General features: G+C 60.3%; 1 protein-coding gene across 2 annotated transcripts in view; it reads left to right on the top strand.

Moving 5' to 3' along the window:
- Positions 1-13496: 13496 nt before the first annotated feature.
- Positions 13497-19459, top strand: part of SRRM4 (serine/arginine repetitive matrix 4) — a 50131-nt gene continuing 44168 nt past the window's right edge. The window contains exon 1 of one of the 2 annotated variants that reach the window (XM_063350756.1): positions 13497-13772. In XM_063350756.1, the coding sequence (XP_063206826.1) occupies positions 13642-13772 (131 nt within the window). In that variant the 5' untranslated portion in view covers positions 13497-13641. The remainder of the gene's footprint in view (positions 13773-19459) is intronic. The other variant, XM_063350755.1, reaches the window with a different exon arrangement.

Here is a 19459-nt window from a genome sequence, read left to right as displayed (position 1 = left end):
CTGCTCCCCTGGAGATGTCCCGGCTCTTGCGGGGGCTTCTCGTGCTCGGTGGCACGGGAGGGCACGGGCTTTGCCCCGCTGTTAGCTGAAGCACCGTGATGTACGTGCGGCCATCGCGATGGGACCACTGCCAGCCCAGCTGCTGCCAGCCCCTCTCCTTGGCCCGGGGAGGCAGCGGTGGGACCGTCCCCCTGCTACCCCTCTCCTCAAGCCCTTTTCTTTTCAGGAAGAGGGTCTCACTCGGTGCCCCCGCCCCAGCAGCTGGTGCTGGGTTCAAGCCCTCCACCCCCGGTTTCCGATCACCACAAAAGCACGAGGATCTGGTCTTATGGCATCTCCGGGTCTTACCCCGGTGGGGGGGAAGGTGAGCACATCCCCAGGCTGGGAACAGCCCTGGGCAAGGGTGGGAGCAGGGATAAAGCCACCGGGCTTCACTGGCTCTGAATTAGGGGGGGACAAAGCTCCCCATAACATCCAGCTGGTCGATGTGACCACACAGGATGCTGCAGCCGGGAACCAGGGGCAGACTCCGTGTTTTCCCTGCGCATCGGAGCCCTCGAAACCCACCGGATCCCGGCGCGGGGCCAGCTGCTCCCGGAGACGAGGCTCCGCTGCCGCCTTTCTCCAGATGGCTTCTCTCAATCGAGGCTTTTCCAGAAATAGCTTGCGTACACCCAGCAGCCGGCTCTGCAAATAGCTCGCCTTCCGAAACGGAGGAGGCGGCGCGGTCGCAGCATTGTCCCCTGTGTCCCTTCCATGCTCCTGGGTGCCTCAGTGCTGGCTCCAGCGTGCAGAAACACCCCACTTCCCCCAGGACACCTCTGCCCGCTGGGAAACAGGGATGGGCTGGGGTCCTCTGTGTCCAGGTGGTCGTGTCCCGGATCGGGGGATCCCCAGCTTTGCTGCAGGAGCTGACTGGTGGCTGGCTCAGCCATCTGCATCCAACATCCCCGCAGGGAAGGACGGCTGGTGGCTTCCAGGGGCAGGGCAGGTGGCCCAGGGGACACGGTGGCATGTGGCCCCGCTCCCACAGTGGCCAGGCACCGCTGTGCCCAGCTGCAGCACTCTGCCTCGCGTCCCTTCTCACACGTTTATTACGCCAACGTAAAAGGGGAGGATGCAATGTTTTTCTGTAGATTTATTAATAGTCTGCAATGCCCGTAATAGCTCATCTATAAATCTGTTCTTAAGAATTTACAGGGCAAATATTCCAGCGCCGTATTAAAGACACAACTCAGAAATGCCCGCAAGCACCAGCCCCGCGGCTTCGGCAGCAGGAGATGGTTATCCCGGGGGAGGGAGAGGCGGTGAGCTCGTCCCAGTGGCTTCCACCGAGACCCTCGAAAATCTTTGGGAAGGAAGTTAATTTAGGGACGGTCCCCTCCAGCCAGGAGGTGCCCGTGGCCTCCTGCTCCGTGCTGTGTGGGCACCGAGCCTGGGGAGGCTGTCGGCACCATCGGGATGCCAAAGTGCTGCTCCCATCCCTGCAGGCTCCCGGTGCCCCCCCAGCGCCCTCCCTGGGGACCCCCGCAATCTGCCGCCGCCTCGTCCCCAGCCCAGGGTGACAGTATTTACCGCTGAAGTGCGCCGAGTGTAATTGCTAATCAGATACAGGCAATCAATTCATCCCCCGGCTGCCGCCGCCGCGGGGAGGGGCCGCCTGCTCCCGCTGAAGGTGACTCCTGCAGGAATTCAGATTTAAAAATAAAGGCGATAATCATCAGAAGTTCATTAAATTAGCATCAGGTTCATTTGCACTCGGCTGAGGGAGGAGGACGAGGCAGAGGGTGCCTCTGCCGACCTCCCCTGCCCTCGGTCCCGGGGTGTCCGCAGGAGATGCCACCGGCGGGACAAGGCTCGGAGTGTTGCCCGGAGCCCTCCTGGATTTACTCCTCCTGTCCCGGGGCTGCGGCAGTCATGAGTCAACGGTGCGGTATATTTAGATGCAAAACACCATTATCCTTCATTAAAAGCTCTGTCATCACCCGGACTGCACAGGAAAGAGTTATTACGCCATTATGTTCCCAGTGACACCCGGCTTCCCGGCCCTCCAGCAGCCGCCACGATGCACCTCGGCCGTGCCGGTGCCTGTGGTGGGACGGCGGCGTGTGTCTGGGGACTCTGCCGTGTGCAAGTGGCTGACATCTGGTTTTCCCTCGGCGGTGGCCTTAGAGCAGGGAGGGGAGGTGCCAGGGAGCTGGGCTGGGAGGGTATGGGGGTGTCACGGCGCAGGAGGGACGCTGTTGGCATGGCGGGGATGGGTACCACGTGTGCTGGGGATGCTCGAGGGTGGGCTGAGCCCCGGCGCAGGGAGCCCTGCGGGGGCTTTGGGGACTGACAAGTCTTTGTTCCCAAAGCCCAACAAGCCCAGTGGAGCCCAGGTGACATTGCTGGTGGGAGGGGGGGTCCCCTCCCTGGGACTGGGTGCAGGAGAGCGATGCCTGGGATGGGGCTGGGGCCATGTTCCCCTGCTGCCCCGTGTCTCCCATCTGTCCTGTGTCCCCCCCCAGCTGCCCCAGCACCTGCCAGGGACACGGGGTGGCTGCAAAGGAGTCGCCCCACAGCATCACTCCCTGCCCTGCACCCCCAGTCCCGGGGGCGGGGGGGGCGTGTTTCATCTCTGTGAGCCCACAGGATCCAGCCCCTGGGCTCCTCGTAAAATCGGACAAGAGCAGAGCTGGTGTTTCATGTATCCGCGATTCCCCATCACCAAGATTTGGAGCTGCTGTTTCCCTCTCGGTGGAGGAAAGCGAGCCAGGCAGAACAGCTTTTGTAGTGGCGGGGTGTTGATTCACGGCTCGTAATTTAATTAAGAGAGAGACGAGATCAAAAGGGGACTGTATTAAAAAATAAATCAGGTAGAGGGAGTGGAGTTCCTTCCTTTAATTACGGCGTGGATTTGTAACGGGGAGAGACTCCATCAATCTCAAAGGAAAGAAAAGGTGTCAAGTGGAGAGAAACCTTCCCTGGGTTAATTACCGCTAACGGAGGAGGAGATTATTGGGCCAGGTGTCAGAAAGCCGATACCTCCCTGGCGGCCGCTCCGGCGGGGCTGGGTGGCACGAAACCCCTTCGGCATCGATCACGGTGATGCCGGAGGTGCCCGGTGGGTGCAGCTGAGGGGATGCTCGTGACGCCAGGCAGCGGTGGTGGGACGGCGGGCTGGGGGCTGCGGGGGCAGACAGAGAACACAGAGCCGGGTCCGGGCATGGCCGCAGGGCAGCGGTGGCCATGATGGCCCCACTCTCGGGAGCCACGGGCTGTGCCCTCGGCAGCACCAGCGGGGACCGGGGCCGGGCTGGCAACAGCCCGATTTGTGGAATAATTAATTCTCTTTTGATCATCTGTCGTGTAAATCATCAGTGGCCAGGAGTTAATCACGCATGTGAAATGAATCCTTCTCCTGCCTAACGAGCGCTGAATCGTGACCGGCATTTGTTTACTCCTGACACTTTCATCTTCTTGACAGTCTGAACAATTAATTGTTTCCAATAATCTCCTTTGTATTCTATTTAAAAAAAATATACCGGAGAGCAGGCAGCTTTCCACTCGGCACTCCCGCTTCCAGTGTTGTTCCCGCTGATCTTCGTTTTTTTCAGTCTTAAGCAAGGATTTGCTTTTCGGGAGCGACGCGAGGGCTCCGCAGGCGCTGAGCGGGTCCGGGGAGGAGCGAGCTCTCCGCTCTCCCGACGAGGATGATGCTGGTGGCAGCACCGCCTTCCGCGCCGGCCAGCTTTGAGGCCGGGCTTTTCACGCTGAATAGCAAACAACCAGCCTGTTCGAACACGGCTTCCGCCTGCCGTTTACCTGGAGCAAACCGCAATTAATCCACTGGTTGCGCCGCCAACGCGATGTTGTAATTAGATTAATTAGAGAGGAGCTAGCGGCCGCTCTGGGGAGGTCTGTCCCTGGCTGCAGCCTCCTCCGGCGGTGGGATCCGTGCCCGCCGGGTGCTGGATGGCATCGTCGGGAGATGCCGGGACCAGCCCCGCTTCCCGGGGGCTATCGCTTGCCCAGCTGCAGGCGCTGTGGCTTGGAATGATGGCTGCTGGAAACGACCTGCCCGCTAATTGGAGTTTATGAGGCATGGCCTGGTTAATGGGAGCTCAGAAGCGGCAGTGGGAGCAGAGGGGGCTGCGGGTGGGCTCTGACACCAGCCGAGGGGCTCGGGGGGGCCAGCATCTTGCAGGGGCAGAGCGAGCCTGGGAGGGAAGCCGATGGCGAGGAGCTGGGTGGGTGTTTTGGCAGGTCGGGGACGGGGTCGCCTTCCCCATGGGCTGTTTGATGGGCAGCAGATGATGCCCGCCAGCCCTCAGCCGCCTCTGCCCCACGCTTTGGGGAGAAGTGGGGAGGGGGTATGCGAAGGAACCTGTCCCCCGGCCTGGGTTTGTGCTGCGGGACCAGATCCTGCTCTGCCGCCCGGGGTCTGTGCCTTCCATTCGGCTCCCTGGCTGCCCTTGGGAAACACCCATTTAAAAAATATCTAAGTGTATGTGCAGGTATTTAAAAAAGCTTTCTGGGAGCTCTGCGCCAAGCCTGCTGGCTGGCTGGCTGGAGGAAAGGTGGGGAGCCGGGGGGGGCGTTCCGCAGGGACGGGGTGCTCCAGGGCAAAAGGGCATCCCCGCAGGCTGCGGGAGGATGCCAGCCCTGCTCTTCCTGACCTAAATGGGGTTCAACCCGGCTCAGCTGGAAACCAGGGGCCACAGGGGATTTATTGCAATTGCCTAAATTAACAAAAAAAATATATAAAAAAGCACTGTGGAAGCCAGCAGGTCCCCACTCAGGGGCTGCGGGAGCAGCAGAGCTGGCTGCTGGGGCTAAACACCAACCTGCCCAACAACAGCGACCTTCAAACAACACCTTTGAAGCCCTCTGAGATATTTTCACTGGAGCAAATCCTACGCCCATTGCCAGTGAACCAAACCAACTGAAAACCCAACCCCAAACTGCTGAGAACAGGCTCTGCACCCCAAACCACGTGGGACCCGAGGCGGTGGGACAGCCATGCTGCCTTTGGACTCCATCCCTGCTAAAGGGAGCCGGTACCCAGCTGCGTGGCCATCAGCCCCGCTCGGGAGGCTACGAAGGGGAGGCCAGTGGGCACAACCCAGCCTTTAGGTACTTTATGGACCTGCTGGAGCAGGGCCAGAGGAGGCCACGGAGATGGTGGGAGGGCTGGAGCCCCTCTGCTGGGAGGACAGGCTGAGAGAGCTGGGGGGGTTCAGCCTGGAGAAGAGAAGGCTCCGGGGAGACCTTGGAGCCCCTTCCATTCCCTAAAGGGGCTCCAGGAAAGCTGGGGAGGGACTCTGGATCAGGGAGGGGAGACATGGGATGAGGGGGGATGGTTTTACACTGAGAAAGGTGAGATTTAGACTAGATCTCAGGAAGAAATTCTTCATTTTGAGAGTGGTGAGCCCCTGGCCCAGGTTGCCCAGAGAAGCTGTGGCTGCCCCATCCCTGGAGGGGTTCAAGGCCAGGTTGGACGGGGCTTGGAGCAACCTGGGCTGGTGGGAGGTGTCCCTGCCCAGGGCAGGGGGGTTGGAACTAGATGGTCTTTAATATCCCTTCCAACCCAAACCATTCCATGATCCTGTGATTTATTCCTTCCTTTAGCCAAAAGGAAAACCAAAATCCCACCCACTCCTCCACTCTTCAGAAAAATTAGCGGTTTTTTTCTGACTTGAATGAGCATCCCCAGGAGGCAGCCGGGACGAGCGGTGGCTTCAGCGACGTGCGGGATGCAGCGTGCAGCAGGTCGAAGTTGGGGTCTGAAGGGATGCACCGGGAAGGACATCACAGCTCCTGCGAGGGGGAGCGGGGGGTCCCTGGCCGAGCAGGAAGGTTTGCCACAACCATGGCCTTATCTGAGCTCCCGACTGGCAGCCAGCGAGGACAAGGACATCTCCGAGAGCTGCGCACCTGCAGATGCCCCCGACTGCTCTGTAGCCCGTGGGTGGCGCGGGGCCCTCGCATCGCCCTGGCTGGCAAATCCAGCCGTCCTTGGGGATCCACGGTGACCTTTCAGCGAGCACCAGGAGCCGGCGGCTCTTGATCCGGCTTGAAAACCAGCTCGAACAGTGACGGCAAGGTCAGCGAGATTTGGGGCTCCTGGACACGTCCCTTGTCACATCAGTTCCCGCGGCGTACTCGGCTGTAATTTACCCCGGTTTAATTGGTGCTTAAATTAGCCACAAATGGAACAGCGCTGCAGCTGCGGCTGTGTTCGAAAATATATAAAATTACAGCACAGTAAAACATTTTCACATTTCATTAGTGCGTCTTAATGGGAAGTGTCTGCTCCCCAAACTCTCCGTTTGTTCTCCGGAGCAGTAAAAGTTTACACATTAGCAGTTGCGCTGCCCATTAACTTTGCCAAATGCTCCGTGTGTTTTGCGGGGGCAGCGTGGCCCCACAGGGACGGGATGGGAAGCCTAAAATTTCGGGGAACGGCTGCTCTCCCGAGGCACCTGTAAGCGGCTGGTGGGAGGGAGCCGAGCAGGAGCATCCCGCTCCCCGGGTGGGAGCATCCCGCGCCCCAGGAGGAGCATGAGAGCCCCTTTCCCGGGACGGTGCTGCCTGTCCCCCTCCTCGGCTTTATCAAAGCTCCGTCCTTCTCACGAGCAGGGTAATGCCCCCGATCCAAATCAGGAAGCATTTTCAGTTGAAGCAGGTTTTTTAGCAGAAGCCTATTTAACGCTTAGGCTGACGCCCTCAAGTGCTTTATTTTATAGTATTGTTGTACCTCTCCATTATAAGTAATAGTCTATAAAAGCCAGAACGCGGCACTCTGCTCCCTCCTGCGCGGCGGGGACTGAGGAGGCGGAACAGGGCTCCTCTGCCCATGGCTGCTGCCACCCCGGCGCAATAATCCAGAGGAGGGGAAAAAAAAGCCACAGAAAAAACTCAGTGAGTGGTAATTGCACAAATCTAAACTGCTCATCCCATCAGCATACCCCAGGCAGGTTTGGGTTAAATAGCTTTGGGTTTGTGGCCAGCTCTGGGTTTCTTGGGCAGCATCTTCCTCCGTCCCTGGGGGGCTCGGGAGGTGGGGGGGTCATGGTGTGAAATGAGTTTTGAGGTCTGAGCCCAGAGTGAAAGGGTGGGGATTGTACCTCCTCCACCTCCCACCTCGGCTGGGTCTCAGCCCCCCCAGGGAGATGGGCTCTTGTAACTGGGGTGGCCAAGGAAAGGCGAGGGATGTTGACCCCAGTGGGCTTTTAAAGCTTGAACAGTTTGGGGAGGAGATAAAAGCTCCTCCTACCCCCCGGTTTGGCTCATGGGTTCAGTGCAGTGAGGTGCAGCCAGGCACGGTGTGGGGGCTGGAGGAGGGGGGACAGGAGCTGGCCCTGGGACCTGGAGTGAGCCGGGAATGCCAACATCCCGGTCCCAGCTTGGAGGAGGACATGCATCTTGGGTCTGATCCATCCCACCCTTCCCAAGCTGGAGGCAAAAGCCCGACCCCCGCCAGCTCTGCATCCCAAACCTGCGCTGAGCATCCCTGACCCCCGGCCCCAGCCAGACCCGAGCTGGAGCCTGGGATCCAACTGAGCTGCTTCCGCTTCGTTAGCTAGTAATTACCCCAACAGGCAACGGTGCTATTTGTGTGATTGGAGGCTGCTAATTGCCAGCTGGGGAAGGCGATGCAGAGGAGGGCAGCTCTATGTTTTGCCCTCCCCATCCCTTGGGTACATCCTTGGGGCGCTGGGACCCTCTCCCTGCGGTCGGGGGCTGTCCGAGCCTGCCGCAGCCCAGCGAGGGGCTTCCTTCCATTTGCTCCTGGGCTGGCAAGCTGGGCCCTGCCTCTCCTGCCCGGACACGTGTGGCTGTGGGCTCTGTCCCCCTCCGCCAGCTGCATTTGACCTTTCGGCGGTGGCACTTGGAGAGCAGCAGCGGCTGCGCAGCTTTGCCGCATGGTCCCCGGGGGACGGCTCGCCGCCACGGCCGCTGCAGCTCAGAGGGGAAAAATTACATTTTCTTCTCCATCCCTCCGTTCCCCTTCCCACTCTAGAGCTTTTTTTAGAGCCAAAGGGAAGAAAAGGCCGTGGGCTGCCTTTCCTGCCTCCCCTCTGCTCCTGCCCTTTCATTCCCCTCTTCCCAGCAGCTGCAAACGGCTTGGCCTGCGAACGCTCACACTTATCTGTCCCTGCGCCTTTTCATCTTGTGCTGCCTAAATTCCGGGGCTGGGCGGCTCTGGTAGGTGAGCGGGGAGGAAAAAGTGCTTTTGCTGGAGCGGGTTCATGGGCAGACAAACTGCGGAGCCCCCTCCTGCCGATGGAGAAGCTGGCTGCTGTGAAGCAGACAGCCGGGATGGGAGATGCCTGGTCCTGCCACCGTGAGTGGCCTTGGGGAGGGGGACGCAGGGGCTCGGCAGATCCCCAGTGTCCATCTGGAGGTGATGGAGAGGTGTCTTGGGAATGCTGTGAGGCAGCCAGGGGCTGTCCGGGGGTGCCCTGCGGCCTGGGGGACACACCCTGTGTGGTGAGCCAGGGCTGATGGAGGGGACATGGGCACCGTCATCCTCCATCATCTCAAACCAGGGGAGAGCACTGCATCCCCCCAATATCAGCCCCCCACCATCCCAGGGTGCATCATGTCCAGCATCCCAAAGCTTTCCAGCCGGGTGTTGATGGATGGCCCTTGCCGGCAATGGATGCTGCAGCTCCGCTTCCCAACCTCTCCCTTACTTATCACCCGGTGAGGCACGGGGTGGAGGAGACGGAGGGAAGGGACAGGGCGGCCACTGCCACCATCCCGCGCCCCAGGGGCCAGCACAGCCTTGGAGCTGCCCCAGGGCTGTGGGTGCTCCCGGGTTTGCCATGGGCAACTTCCACGGGCGGAGAAAGGAAGGACAGAAAAAAGACGCCTTTGGCAAGTGCCTCGTCCTTGGATGTACCCAGCCGTGGGGACAGGCAGAGGAGGTACCCCAGGTGCCGGGCTCTGCCCAGGGCTGTGCAGGCTGCGGGGCTCCTGGGAGCCTTTCCATGGGGGAAAAAGAACCAGGTATTTCCCACTGGAAAGATGATGAACGCTCTCACGCAACTACTGACTCTGCAAAACCCAGTGGCCAAGTTAAGGGTGCACCGGTGGCAGCCGCCCACTACACCACCGCCCTCCGAGGGCCCTCCCCAGCTCGGCACACGGTGCCGCACATTGTCCCCTGGCCATTGCTGCTCCCCTGCCCCCACAGCCTGCCTCACTCCGCCTTTCTTGGGAAAACCAGCTGGCATCCAGCCCCACCGAGCATCTCCAGCCCCTCCGCCCAGGCAGCCCCATGGCCAGACCCGCTCAGCGTCCACGCACATCTGCACCCAAAGCGGAGCCGTGCATCACCTCGCAGGTCTGCGCCTCAGTTGCAAATGTTATTTTAAGCAAGGAGCCCTTCCTCCTCCTCCTCCTCCTCCTCCTCCTCTCCCCTGGTCGAAGCAGGAAGACGCTGCAGCAGGCAGCCACGTTGCAGGGCGATGGAGAACCCCCCGCTCCTGCCAGGCAGGGCTGGCTTAGTCAAGGGAATAATTGGTAGGTGCTTCTGAAGTGCCATGAATAGAGGGCACTCGTAGCCTTTGTTTATTGACTCTCGAGTGATAATGAATACTTCCAAAGATAATTATTGATTTTCTGCACATGCAGTAAACCTGTTTGGCTGGGGAATGGGTGGAGCGGCACCGCGCCAGCGCTGCGTGGAGGTGGGAACGGGGCAGTTTGGGCAAAACCAGGCTCTTCCCACCGTGTGCAAGCCAAATAAGAAAAAAAAAACAACCTTAAAAATTCAGCATTTATAAAAAAAATATTTCTGCAGCTCCAGGACAAACCCAGCTTTCCTCTCTCTACTAGGGGGAACAGATTAAAATTTAATCCTAGTTAAACACATTTTCTCCTTTCCCTCCCCTCGGGTACTTCTTGTGCGTGCACAGCATCATCCCACTCGTTACTTCTGCCCTTGCCCCAGAGCTCATCCTCCTTGATGGCCACTGAACGCCCCCAGCGGGTGTTCACCCAAAGCAGGCACCGCTCTCTTTTCCTGATCACCCCTAAAATCGAAGCTGGGGGCAGAAGGGGCTGGGGAGATCCGGCTCTTTAAGTGTGGGAGAGGATAAAGCAGGAGAAGGCAGGGCCGTCTGAGCATCCCCACCTGCCTCTGAGCCCGGTAGGTCCCTCCCAGGCTTCCCAGGGGGTTTTGGGTGCCGAGGGGGGGCTTTGCGGGGTGCGGGGGTGCTGGGTGTCTCACTGCGTGGTGCGGGCGGTTGTTGGGCTGCGGTGTCGGGTGCAGCCAGTGGTGCCGGGGGCTCAGCAGCCCCGGGGTGAGCCCGCTTTGCAGCCCCCCCATGCTGAGCCCCAGGCTCAGCCCTTTGTGTCACTTAAGAAAAAAAAAAAAAACCAACAAAAAAGCAAAAAAAAAAAAACCAAAACAACAAAAAAATCATGGAAGAAGAGCTCTCTAAGGAAGAGATTGGTGGGTGTTTTTTTGTTTTGTTTTTGTGGGTTTTTTGTTTTGTTTTGTTGTTTTGTTTTGGAGGAAATTGTGCCACTATCCTCCAAGTCCTGGTTTCCCTCTTCCCTTCGCAAACCCAACTCTCCCTGCTACCATTTATTGCACCCGTTTGGGTGGAAACATTTGAACCTGGCAGAGCCCCGTGTTATCCCCGGGGTTGTAAATAACCCGGGGTGGCATTTATCGCAATGCCCGCGGGGCAAGTAACTGCCAGCTGGCTGCTGCTGGGATCTCGCAGGGGAGGCAGTACCTGCGGGAGATGCTGTTCCCGTAGTGTGGCCACGACCATCCCGAGGGCTCGGGGCAGCCCGTGTCCCATGGCACGGTCCCCATGACCCCTCGCAGGGGCACCAGCCCAGCTTTGGAGGCATTGGCAACACCGTGGGCTGATGGCTACGCTAGAAATGTAAGGTATCACTTCTGCTTATGATACAGTGCTTTTTCTGGGTATCTTGTAACGCTTTTTTCAGGCTGTTTGTTTATGAGGCAATTTATTACAGCGCAGTTATTCCATAGCAGGGAAGTCTATTCCTAGGAGCCTCCGTTAAGGGAGCCAATTGCTTAATTGGCTCACTGATGTCTCCACAAGGTATGCCAGGAGAGAGGGTTCTTGTTGTAATGATCGCAGCCTTCCTCCTGCCCACACGCCACCCGTGCTGCTAATTTAATAGCACAAACATTTATTATTCCTTTTATTTGGTGGTTAATTTTAGAGCTGTTCCAGCATTGCTGGTGGAAGGAGGTGAAATGCCCTGGGGTACAACGAGGACCCTGGTCGCAGGTGGGGGTGCTTGGACTTATCCTGCAAAGCCTGAGGGGGGGATGCATGGGCTGACGTCTGGCAGGATATTTGGTTAATGAGCTGCAATCAGAGAGCTGGGGCTGCCCCAGCTGCAGGGCTGGCGGTGCCGGCAGGGCTCCTGCCTGACCCCCACCCCGAGTTTGGGTCATTCACCGACAAAATGGAGTGAGATCAGGGCATGTGTGTGTTTATACCTGATATCTCTTTGAGTTTAATGTGCTCTGGAGGGAAATGGGGTCCTAACCAATAGGCTGTGTGTTATGGGAATGGCTGGAAGGGACAGAGGACTGGATTTGCTTGGGCAGGGAGTGCCTGCCCATCCGAGGGAGAAGGGCGATGGGGTGGCTGGCAGCACCCGCTCCCGCTGGTGGGTGGGTGTGTGTCCTGGGGCCAGTGGGTGCTGTCTGCACCCTCTCCAAGCCATGGAGGGCTGCTCTAGACCTCTCGAGCCCTTTTCCCCTGCTCTTTCTGCTCTGCCCCGCCATTGCTGGCCATGGCAGTCTCTGGAGGGTCCCCACTCTGACATCTCCTGCCTGTGGCATGTGCAATGTTTCCTGGGCTAGAGCAGAGCCGCGGCTCGCAGCCAGCCTTTCCCAGCCCCGTTGTGCTGCCCGTCGCCTCTGTGCAGTTTCCCGGGGGCGAGCAGCATCTCTCTGCTGTGCGTGAATGTCATCCTTCCCTATCGGGCTTTTAAGGCGATGCCTGTCAGAGCTGACTGTGTTTCTATAAAGCCCTGCTGGATCCGTGCCTGCTCCCGCTGCCGCCGCTTCCCCAGCATCCGTCTCCAGCCACTCATGGCCTCACAGCACAAAGCCCGTTGCTGCCGGCCAGTGTGTGCCACCGAGGCTTTCCCTTCGCAGCTCTCAGCGTGGGGACGCAGCCTGGGGCCACCTGTCCCCGCCTCCCAGTGGGGCAGAGCCCTGGTGCCGGGAGCAGAAAGCAAAAAGGGTCAGGGATGGAGGAGTTCGACAGACAACACTGTCAGGATGAGCCTTCTGCTAATTTTGTGTTTATCGCAAGAAAGTGATCAAGTTTCACTGTGATTTTTGTTCTTTCTCGGCTCTCACCGCCTATTGTTCCTGGCTCCATTATCCCCCCGTCACTTACACAAATGTATCGTGTGGGTTTCCAAGGCACAATAGAGAGAGTCTCATTCATCCAAGGTCACCAGCTTTTACTTGCGCTTCAAAGCATCTGGTAGAAGAAGCATTTTCTCCTAAAGTCGTTTTTATTGTAGTCGGTGCAGAGGCTAAGGGAAATAGCACCGGTGGACTCGTGCTGCCCCGGCCCTTCCCTCCCCCTCTCCACGTGCCTGGTCCCAACAGGTCAAATCCTGCCCTGTGAGGTGAGGTCTTGTTTACTGAGCTGGTTAGGACCCTATTGCTGGGGCCAAGAAGCAAAATGCCCCATCCCTGCCCCCCCACCGGAGTCTGCTCAAGGGGAAAGGATGGGGGGGAAGGGTGTTTCTTCCAAAATCTCCTCCCTATATGAGACCCAGTATGGACCAGTTACAGAGCAGTCTCCATGGCCTCCTGCTGCTTTCTGCCTTGGCAGGGCTGGGGGCTCTGGGCTCTCCCTCTTTCGTCACCCGTGTTTGGTAAACAGCTGGGAGTGGGCAAGCACAAAGGCTACTGTTAGCCCGAGTCAGTGGGGACTTGTGGGGGCCCAGGCTGATGCTCTGCCCTGGAGGGCTTGTGCCCTGCAAAGGGCAAGGTGTGGGGGTGCCCGTGATCCAGCAGCAAGCTGGAAGCAGAAACGATGGTGATGAGACAGGGCGGGGTCCTGGGGACTGCGAAGACACCAGGGTGAAGGTGGGTCTGTGAGTGAGGGTCTGTGGGTGAGGGTGTTAAACCTGCCTGTAGGGTGGGAGCGTCCAAACCCCCTCAGAGCCATCTGGTCCTGGGTGACCAGCGAGCAGCCCGTGTTTTCCGCAGAGGATGAGAGAGGGGCCGCCGGGTCCCCTCCGGAGCTGCCCTCCTCCAGCCGGGGCAGCCCCGGGGGCGGGCGAGAGCCCCGGGGCCGAGTGAGAGCCCCGGGGCAGTCACACCCCCCGCCTCCCCGAGCCGAGCCGCGCTCCCCGCGGCTCCGTGCGCGGCAGCTGCGGGGAGGCGGTACCGGGGAGGGGACGGCGGCCGGGCCCGGCCCCTCTCCCCGCCTCGCCGGCACAAAACGGGAGGCGGGGGCGGCCGGGGCGCACACCTCCCCGCCGCCGGGGCAGCGCCGGGCCCGCTGCGGGCCGTGCGGGGGATGTAGCGCTCAGCACCGCGGACAGCGGCGGGGCCGGGGGGGGGGCCGCGGCGGGGACACACACACACACACACACACACACACGACACGACACCCCCACGCCATGGCCAGCGTGCAGCAGGGCGAGAAGCAGCTCTTCGAGAAGTTCTGGCGAGGCACCTTCAAAGCCGTGGCCACGCCGCGACCCGAGAGCATCATCGTGGCCAGCATCACGGCCCGCAAGCCACTGCCCAGGTAAGGGCTGCCAGGACATGGCGGGGGATGGCTCAGGGACGCCCCACATCTCACCTCCGGCTGCACCACCCCGAGACTATTCCCCACCCCCAATTGGTACCCCCCCATCAGGAGGGTCTGGAGCGTCACCTCCCCCCACACCCAGTTAGGGGCTGGAGGACCAGGGGATCCCCCCCCAGTGCGTGGGGCAGGGGGATGATGGCTGGCTGGGCCCCCTCCCCAGGTAGGTGCTGCGATCCGAAGGGGAGCAGGCTTGGGAAACTTTGGCTCAGTGGTGCTTGGAGACCGGGAGCTGGCTGTCTCCTGAGGGGAGCAGGGTGGGGGCCTGGAAAGCCCTAGTTGGGCTATGGAGGGGGGGGCTGTGGTGGGGGTTATCATCCAGAAAATGTGATCACCTCCATCCCTGCCTTGTTGTGTTGTCTCTGCGTCACTTCTTCACCACGGACCCCCTGGAAGGTGTTGCCTGGGGAGGGGAACAGCCCCCTCTCCAGCCGGACCTTGCCTTGGTGCAGGGGGGAGGCTGACGCACCCCAGGGATGTGCACCCCAGAGGCTACGGCTGGCCAAGGTGCCTGCACACAGCCATGGACCGGGGCTGCTGGGGGGTCTGGTGTCCCCCAGGTCTCAAAGCTGAGCAAGCTCAGCTTTGCGTGCCTGGTGCCTGCCTTCCCTGTCCCTCCTGCTCCCAGGGGGCCTGGTGGCCCCGTGTTTGCCAGAGCCAGAGGAGAGGCCAAAGCCCATGAAACGAGGCGAGGGGGATGCTCATACCCACCTGCTCAGCTGGGCTGTCTCATGGGCAAGGGTCCATGTGGCTTCCTCACAACAATGCGTGCTCTAATTTAGACCAGTTTTGTTTTGCTGACTGTCTCAATATTGGTTAAAAATACCCGCTTTGCACTGTTTTTATAAGGAAAGGAGGCTTTTTCTGGTTCTCTTCGCTCTGTATTTCCAATGCTGGCTGCTCCCCACCCACTGTGGGGAACAACCCAAAGTTTCATGAAGGCACTGGGTGGGCAGAGGAGAGGGGCTCGGTCTGCAGTGGGCTGGTGTTGGGGGCTCAGCCTGTGCTAAGGAACAGAGAGCTCACGGGAGCGAGCTGTTTCGGATGCCTCCCCTGCCAGCAGAGGCTGTGAGCCGCAGCAGCGAGGGGGACAAGGGTCCCACTGGGAGTGCTATGGGGGAGTCACTTCTGCCCCCGCGGCCCAGCTTCCCAAGCATGAATTTTTCCAATCTCTCTGATTGCCATTAACCAGAGTAGGAAACTGGGAAAGGCACAGCTTAGGCTTCCGAAGGAGAAGAGCAAATCTCATTTCCACGGGCAGGCGTTTGCAGGAGTTCAGCCTTTGTCGGGGAGAGGAACCACTGTGGCTTTCTCCTCCCCTGCATCGGGCTACCACTGGCACCCAAAGGGGCCATCAGTGGGCTGGGTGCTGGCGCTCACACACACAGACGCTCTGTCCTGCCCAAATGTGCCTGAGCGAGCCAAGCGAGCCATGCTGCTTAAATATCTTGCAGTCGGAGATGTAATACAGCAACAAATTAGGGCATTGGGGAAATACAGCAAGCTCAAGTACTGGGAATGATGCACAGCTCTACACGGCAATTTGGATTGCTGTGGACACCCTGGTTGGGCTGAGGAGCGTTTGCAGCTCTGTTAAAAAGTTAATAAATGCGCACGCCTTTCTGTTTCGCTGGCAACGCCAGCTCCGGCAGCAGGGGAACCGTCTGTGCAGGGGTCGGGAGCTCTCGGTACTTGGCAAAATGGACCCGCCAGCTCACCTTTGCTGCCTTTTGCACCTTGGCACAGGCGGATCCTGCCTGATGGGGTCCCCGAGCCGGGGTGTGCTCCGCACAACCGGCCACAATGCTGCCAGGTCCCCGTGTTGGTGCAGCCGGCTCCTTTTGTCTCCTCGCAGCGTGTGCTGCCGGCTGGGGCCCCGGGACATTCCCTGCGGAGCAGCCATCTGTGCTGCCGCCCTCCCTACAGGTGAAGAGTGGGGTCAGCCCCGGGGGGCACCCTCCCCGGGGGCTGCGGGGTGTTTGTGCTCACCCCTGACCTGTGCCACGGAGGGGCTTTGCTGCCAGGGGGGCTGAAGCCTAAGGCTGGGGGAGCAGGAGGACCGCAGTCCCCGGCTCCTCTTGTAAGGGCTGCCAGCTTGGCTTGCCTGGCGCAGGGCTCTGCTGCCTTGGCAGGATCACACCTACGAGATGCCAGATCTCACATCCCCAGGGTCTCGCAGTGGGTCCCCATCGGGGTACGCAGCCATGTCTCCAGCACCCCAAGCCAGCACCAGGTTTGTAGCCCAGCCAGAGCCAGCCTCCTGCTCCCCATCCGCCGGGAGAGCAGCCCCAAGGCTGGCAGCGGCTCCTCTCGCAGCCGTCTCCGCGCCTGGCTCCGCTCTGGGATTGTTTTTCCTGAAGGTTTCGCTGCGTCGCTGCTCCGATCGGCCTCTCTTCCCCGATGATGCTCCCAGCTAATTTAAGAGCAAATGACTGCGGTGCCAGCGAGCAGAGCGCACCAGAGAGGAGACGGGGAGACCAGTTAGCCAAATGAAAAATCAAGATGACCATCTGGATTTCTGTTTTCTCCCACACTTGACAGCTGCTCCTCTGCAAGCACCGCGGATCTCTGCCCTGGATCCGGCCCCGTGCTTCCCGCAGCAGTGGAGGCGACGGTGGGGTTTCTAGGCCAGCGCTGCTCATTTCCCCGTTAATTTTGCTGGCTGGTCCTGTGCCCTCAAGGGGAGCCAAGGGACTTGGTAGCATCGTGAGGGTCCTGCTGGGAGCCCCCACAGTGGCCATTGCCCAAATCCATCCCTGCAGGGTGCCTTGGGCATGGCTAATGGCTCAATCCAGCATCCTCATGGGGCAGCAGTGGGGTTCCTGGGGCAGATGGTTTTCCCCCTTCCAGCCGGCTCTTCCCTGTGCCCCATCCCTCGCCACCACCTCACTGCTGGTCCCAGAGATAAAGCCTCTTCCATCTAAATTCCCCGTGATGTTTGGAGGGTTAAAGCTCTGCTAAACCCAGGGTTCATGCTGGAACAAAAGAATACATTAATCCCTTCCCTCTCGTCCTGCTGGGGCTGGGGGGGACACTCACTCTGGCCCCTGACGCAGCTCCGCGCCCGGAGCAGCGCTCTGCCAAAGTAAATGGATTATTGACCAGTTTGCAGTGTGAAAGGAAAAACCGAGGCGCTGGGGAAAGGGGCTTTTCCAATTAACCTTTCCCCACGCAGGGCCCGGCGAGGCTTCACTGTGCAGCCTGGGGCTCCGCTTCTGCGGCTGGGGGTGAGGGACCCGCTGGCTTGGGGAGGCTGGGCAGCGCTGGGGCTACCTCATGCCTGCCTTTGCTGGGAGGATTGCCCCAGTGCATGCAAAATACCAGGTTGGTTTGAGAGGTTTGTGTGCCCGGAGGGTTGGGATGAGGGACAGGGACCTCTCCCCCTGCTCCAAGCGCCTCTGCTGAGCCGGGGTGTTCCCATTCCCTCTAGCTGGTCCATAAGGATGCTGTGATCCCCACCTGGCAGCTGCGAGGGACTTTGGCTCTTGCGAACTCTTTAAACCTCCAGTGATGAGGTGCCACCAGTCTCTGCCCAGCCTTCGGGGACGGGTATCGCTGGCCCTGTGACTAGGACCCCCTTTCCTCCCTCTTGGCGGGGCTTTTGGCTGAGGCTGTCCCCCCACCGTGACCCTGGCCGCAGTGTGGAGGCCGGGAGCCCCATTCGTGCTCTGCAGCCTGACTGCTCCGGTGCTGCTGCGTATTTCATACGCACCCGTCTGATGGGGAGCCCAGGGGTCCCTGGGGCTCCCTGGGGTGCTCCAGGGCCCCCTGGGGACCCGGAGCTTGTGCAGTCTGGGGCTTTGTGGGATGCTTTTGGGGGTGTTTGTGTTCCCTACTCCCACACCACCAGCCACAGCAGCGTAGCACAGGCTGCCCTGCCCCAGCACCCCCAAATTCAGCCGAAATCCACTTCTACATGAAAAGTGAGGGCATTGCTGAGGCTGGGGGCTGCGGTGCCAGTATCAGCCGGTGATGCCGGGTGAGCACGGGCAGTGCTGGGAGAAAGGAGGCTCCTGCATCCCTCCCTGCCAGATGGCCTAAGTGGGTCACATCAGGGCAGTGCAGGGGATTTGTGCTTTAACCCTTAATCCCCCAGGATGTGCTGTGCACGGAGGGGGAGGGCAGGCTGTGTCGCTGAAGTGGGATTAAGCGTCTTTTTGCCACCTGGTTTGCCATCGCGGGCGATCTTGGTGACGGGTCTGGGCACTGCTGGGACAAGGGTGGCAGCGTGTCACCCCCGGCTGCACTGGGACTGGGCAGGAGCAGCTGTGGCACTGCAGTGCCGGGGGGGTCACAGTATCCCCAGTGAGGGCAGAAGATGGCTGCAATTCCCCTGTGAGTTTTGGCCCAGCGGAGAGTCCCCAATGGGCTGGGGACCAGTTCTCTTCCATCCCAACCTCTGGCTTCCCGGCCACGTTTTGTCCCCAACAAACATCGGGGTGTGGTGCCGGGGAGGAAGCCCCCGCTGATGGCCCCACCATGCCCATGGCCCCCCGCTCCTGTTAATCCTCCCCCTTGTTGGTGGGGCATCTGCTCTGCGGGAAGAGGCGGCGGCAGGGCCGGCCGCGCCAGCCGCCTGGCTGCCATCTGCTCCCTCCCGCTCCCAACGAGCCCGAGTGCTAATGAGCCCATGGCCCCGGCCCAAGCGGGGGGAGAGGGGCTTGAAAAGAAAAGCAGAGGGGGAGAAGAAAAGCCCCTTCCTCGGAGGGGCTGTCAATAGGGAGGCTTTTGTCTGCCCCTGCCCTCCAGCTCCAGCTGGACGGCGGGAGCGGGGAGAGCTAATTAGGCAGCTTGAGAGCTGCTGGGGGGAGCCGAGCGAGGGGCAGAGCCAGGGATGCCTGCGAGACCCCCTCCCTGCTGCTCGCAGAGCCTTCCTCCTCCTCCTTCCCCCCAGCACCATCCATCTGCCTCCCTGCTGGACCGGTGCTGGGGACTTGAGTCCCTGCTGGCCTCCCCAGTGGGGTGGGGGACACCTCTGTCCCCAGAGAGGTGGCCCTGCTGGCATGTTGGAGGGACGGATCCACATCAGGTTGGGTGGGATGCAGCGAGTGCCACGCAGCACAGCTGGGCTCATCACCCATGGGTGCCTTAGCCAGGGGACATCAGCATGGGATGGTGCACAAGCAGCTAAGGGTTGAGGGAAAGGGGCCTTTGGGAGCCCCCACAGGAGCCCCAGGTTCATGGATGGGGACTTCTTAGAGACTCTGGGTACCCCCAAAAAGCACTGCCTCTTCACTCTGTGACCCTGCCCCGGGCATGTGGGGCTTTGTCGCTTTCACCTAAAAGCTCCCAAAAGCGGATGTGGGGCTGAGGGTTGTCGCCAGACCAGCAGCTGCAGGGACTGGAAACCAGAAGGGCGGTGGGAAACACCAGGGTTTGGAGGACGGGCAATTTCTGGCCTGTAAAAGTTCATCTGAACGTTTTGCTTTGTGCCCAAATCTGTCCCTGTGGCTCTGAATCCCATGCCCGCCAGCAAAAAACATGGGCATGACCTGGCCCTCGGTCAGAGTGAAGGTCCACAGCGTCTCGTGGGGAAACATGGGGTGCAGCGTGCTCTGAATCTGGGGCTTGAATCTCCCCATCTCCGGGGAGGAGGGAGCCCACGGTGTCCACGCTGCGCCGTGGCA

The sequence above is a fragment of the Chroicocephalus ridibundus genome, chromosome 13 (genome assembly GCF_963924245.1).
Source record: "Chroicocephalus ridibundus chromosome 13, bChrRid1.1, whole genome shotgun sequence".
NCBI classification, from domain to species: domain Eukaryota; kingdom Metazoa; phylum Chordata; class Aves; order Charadriiformes; family Laridae; genus Chroicocephalus; species Chroicocephalus ridibundus.
This window is presented reverse-complemented; position numbering and strand designations above follow the sequence as displayed.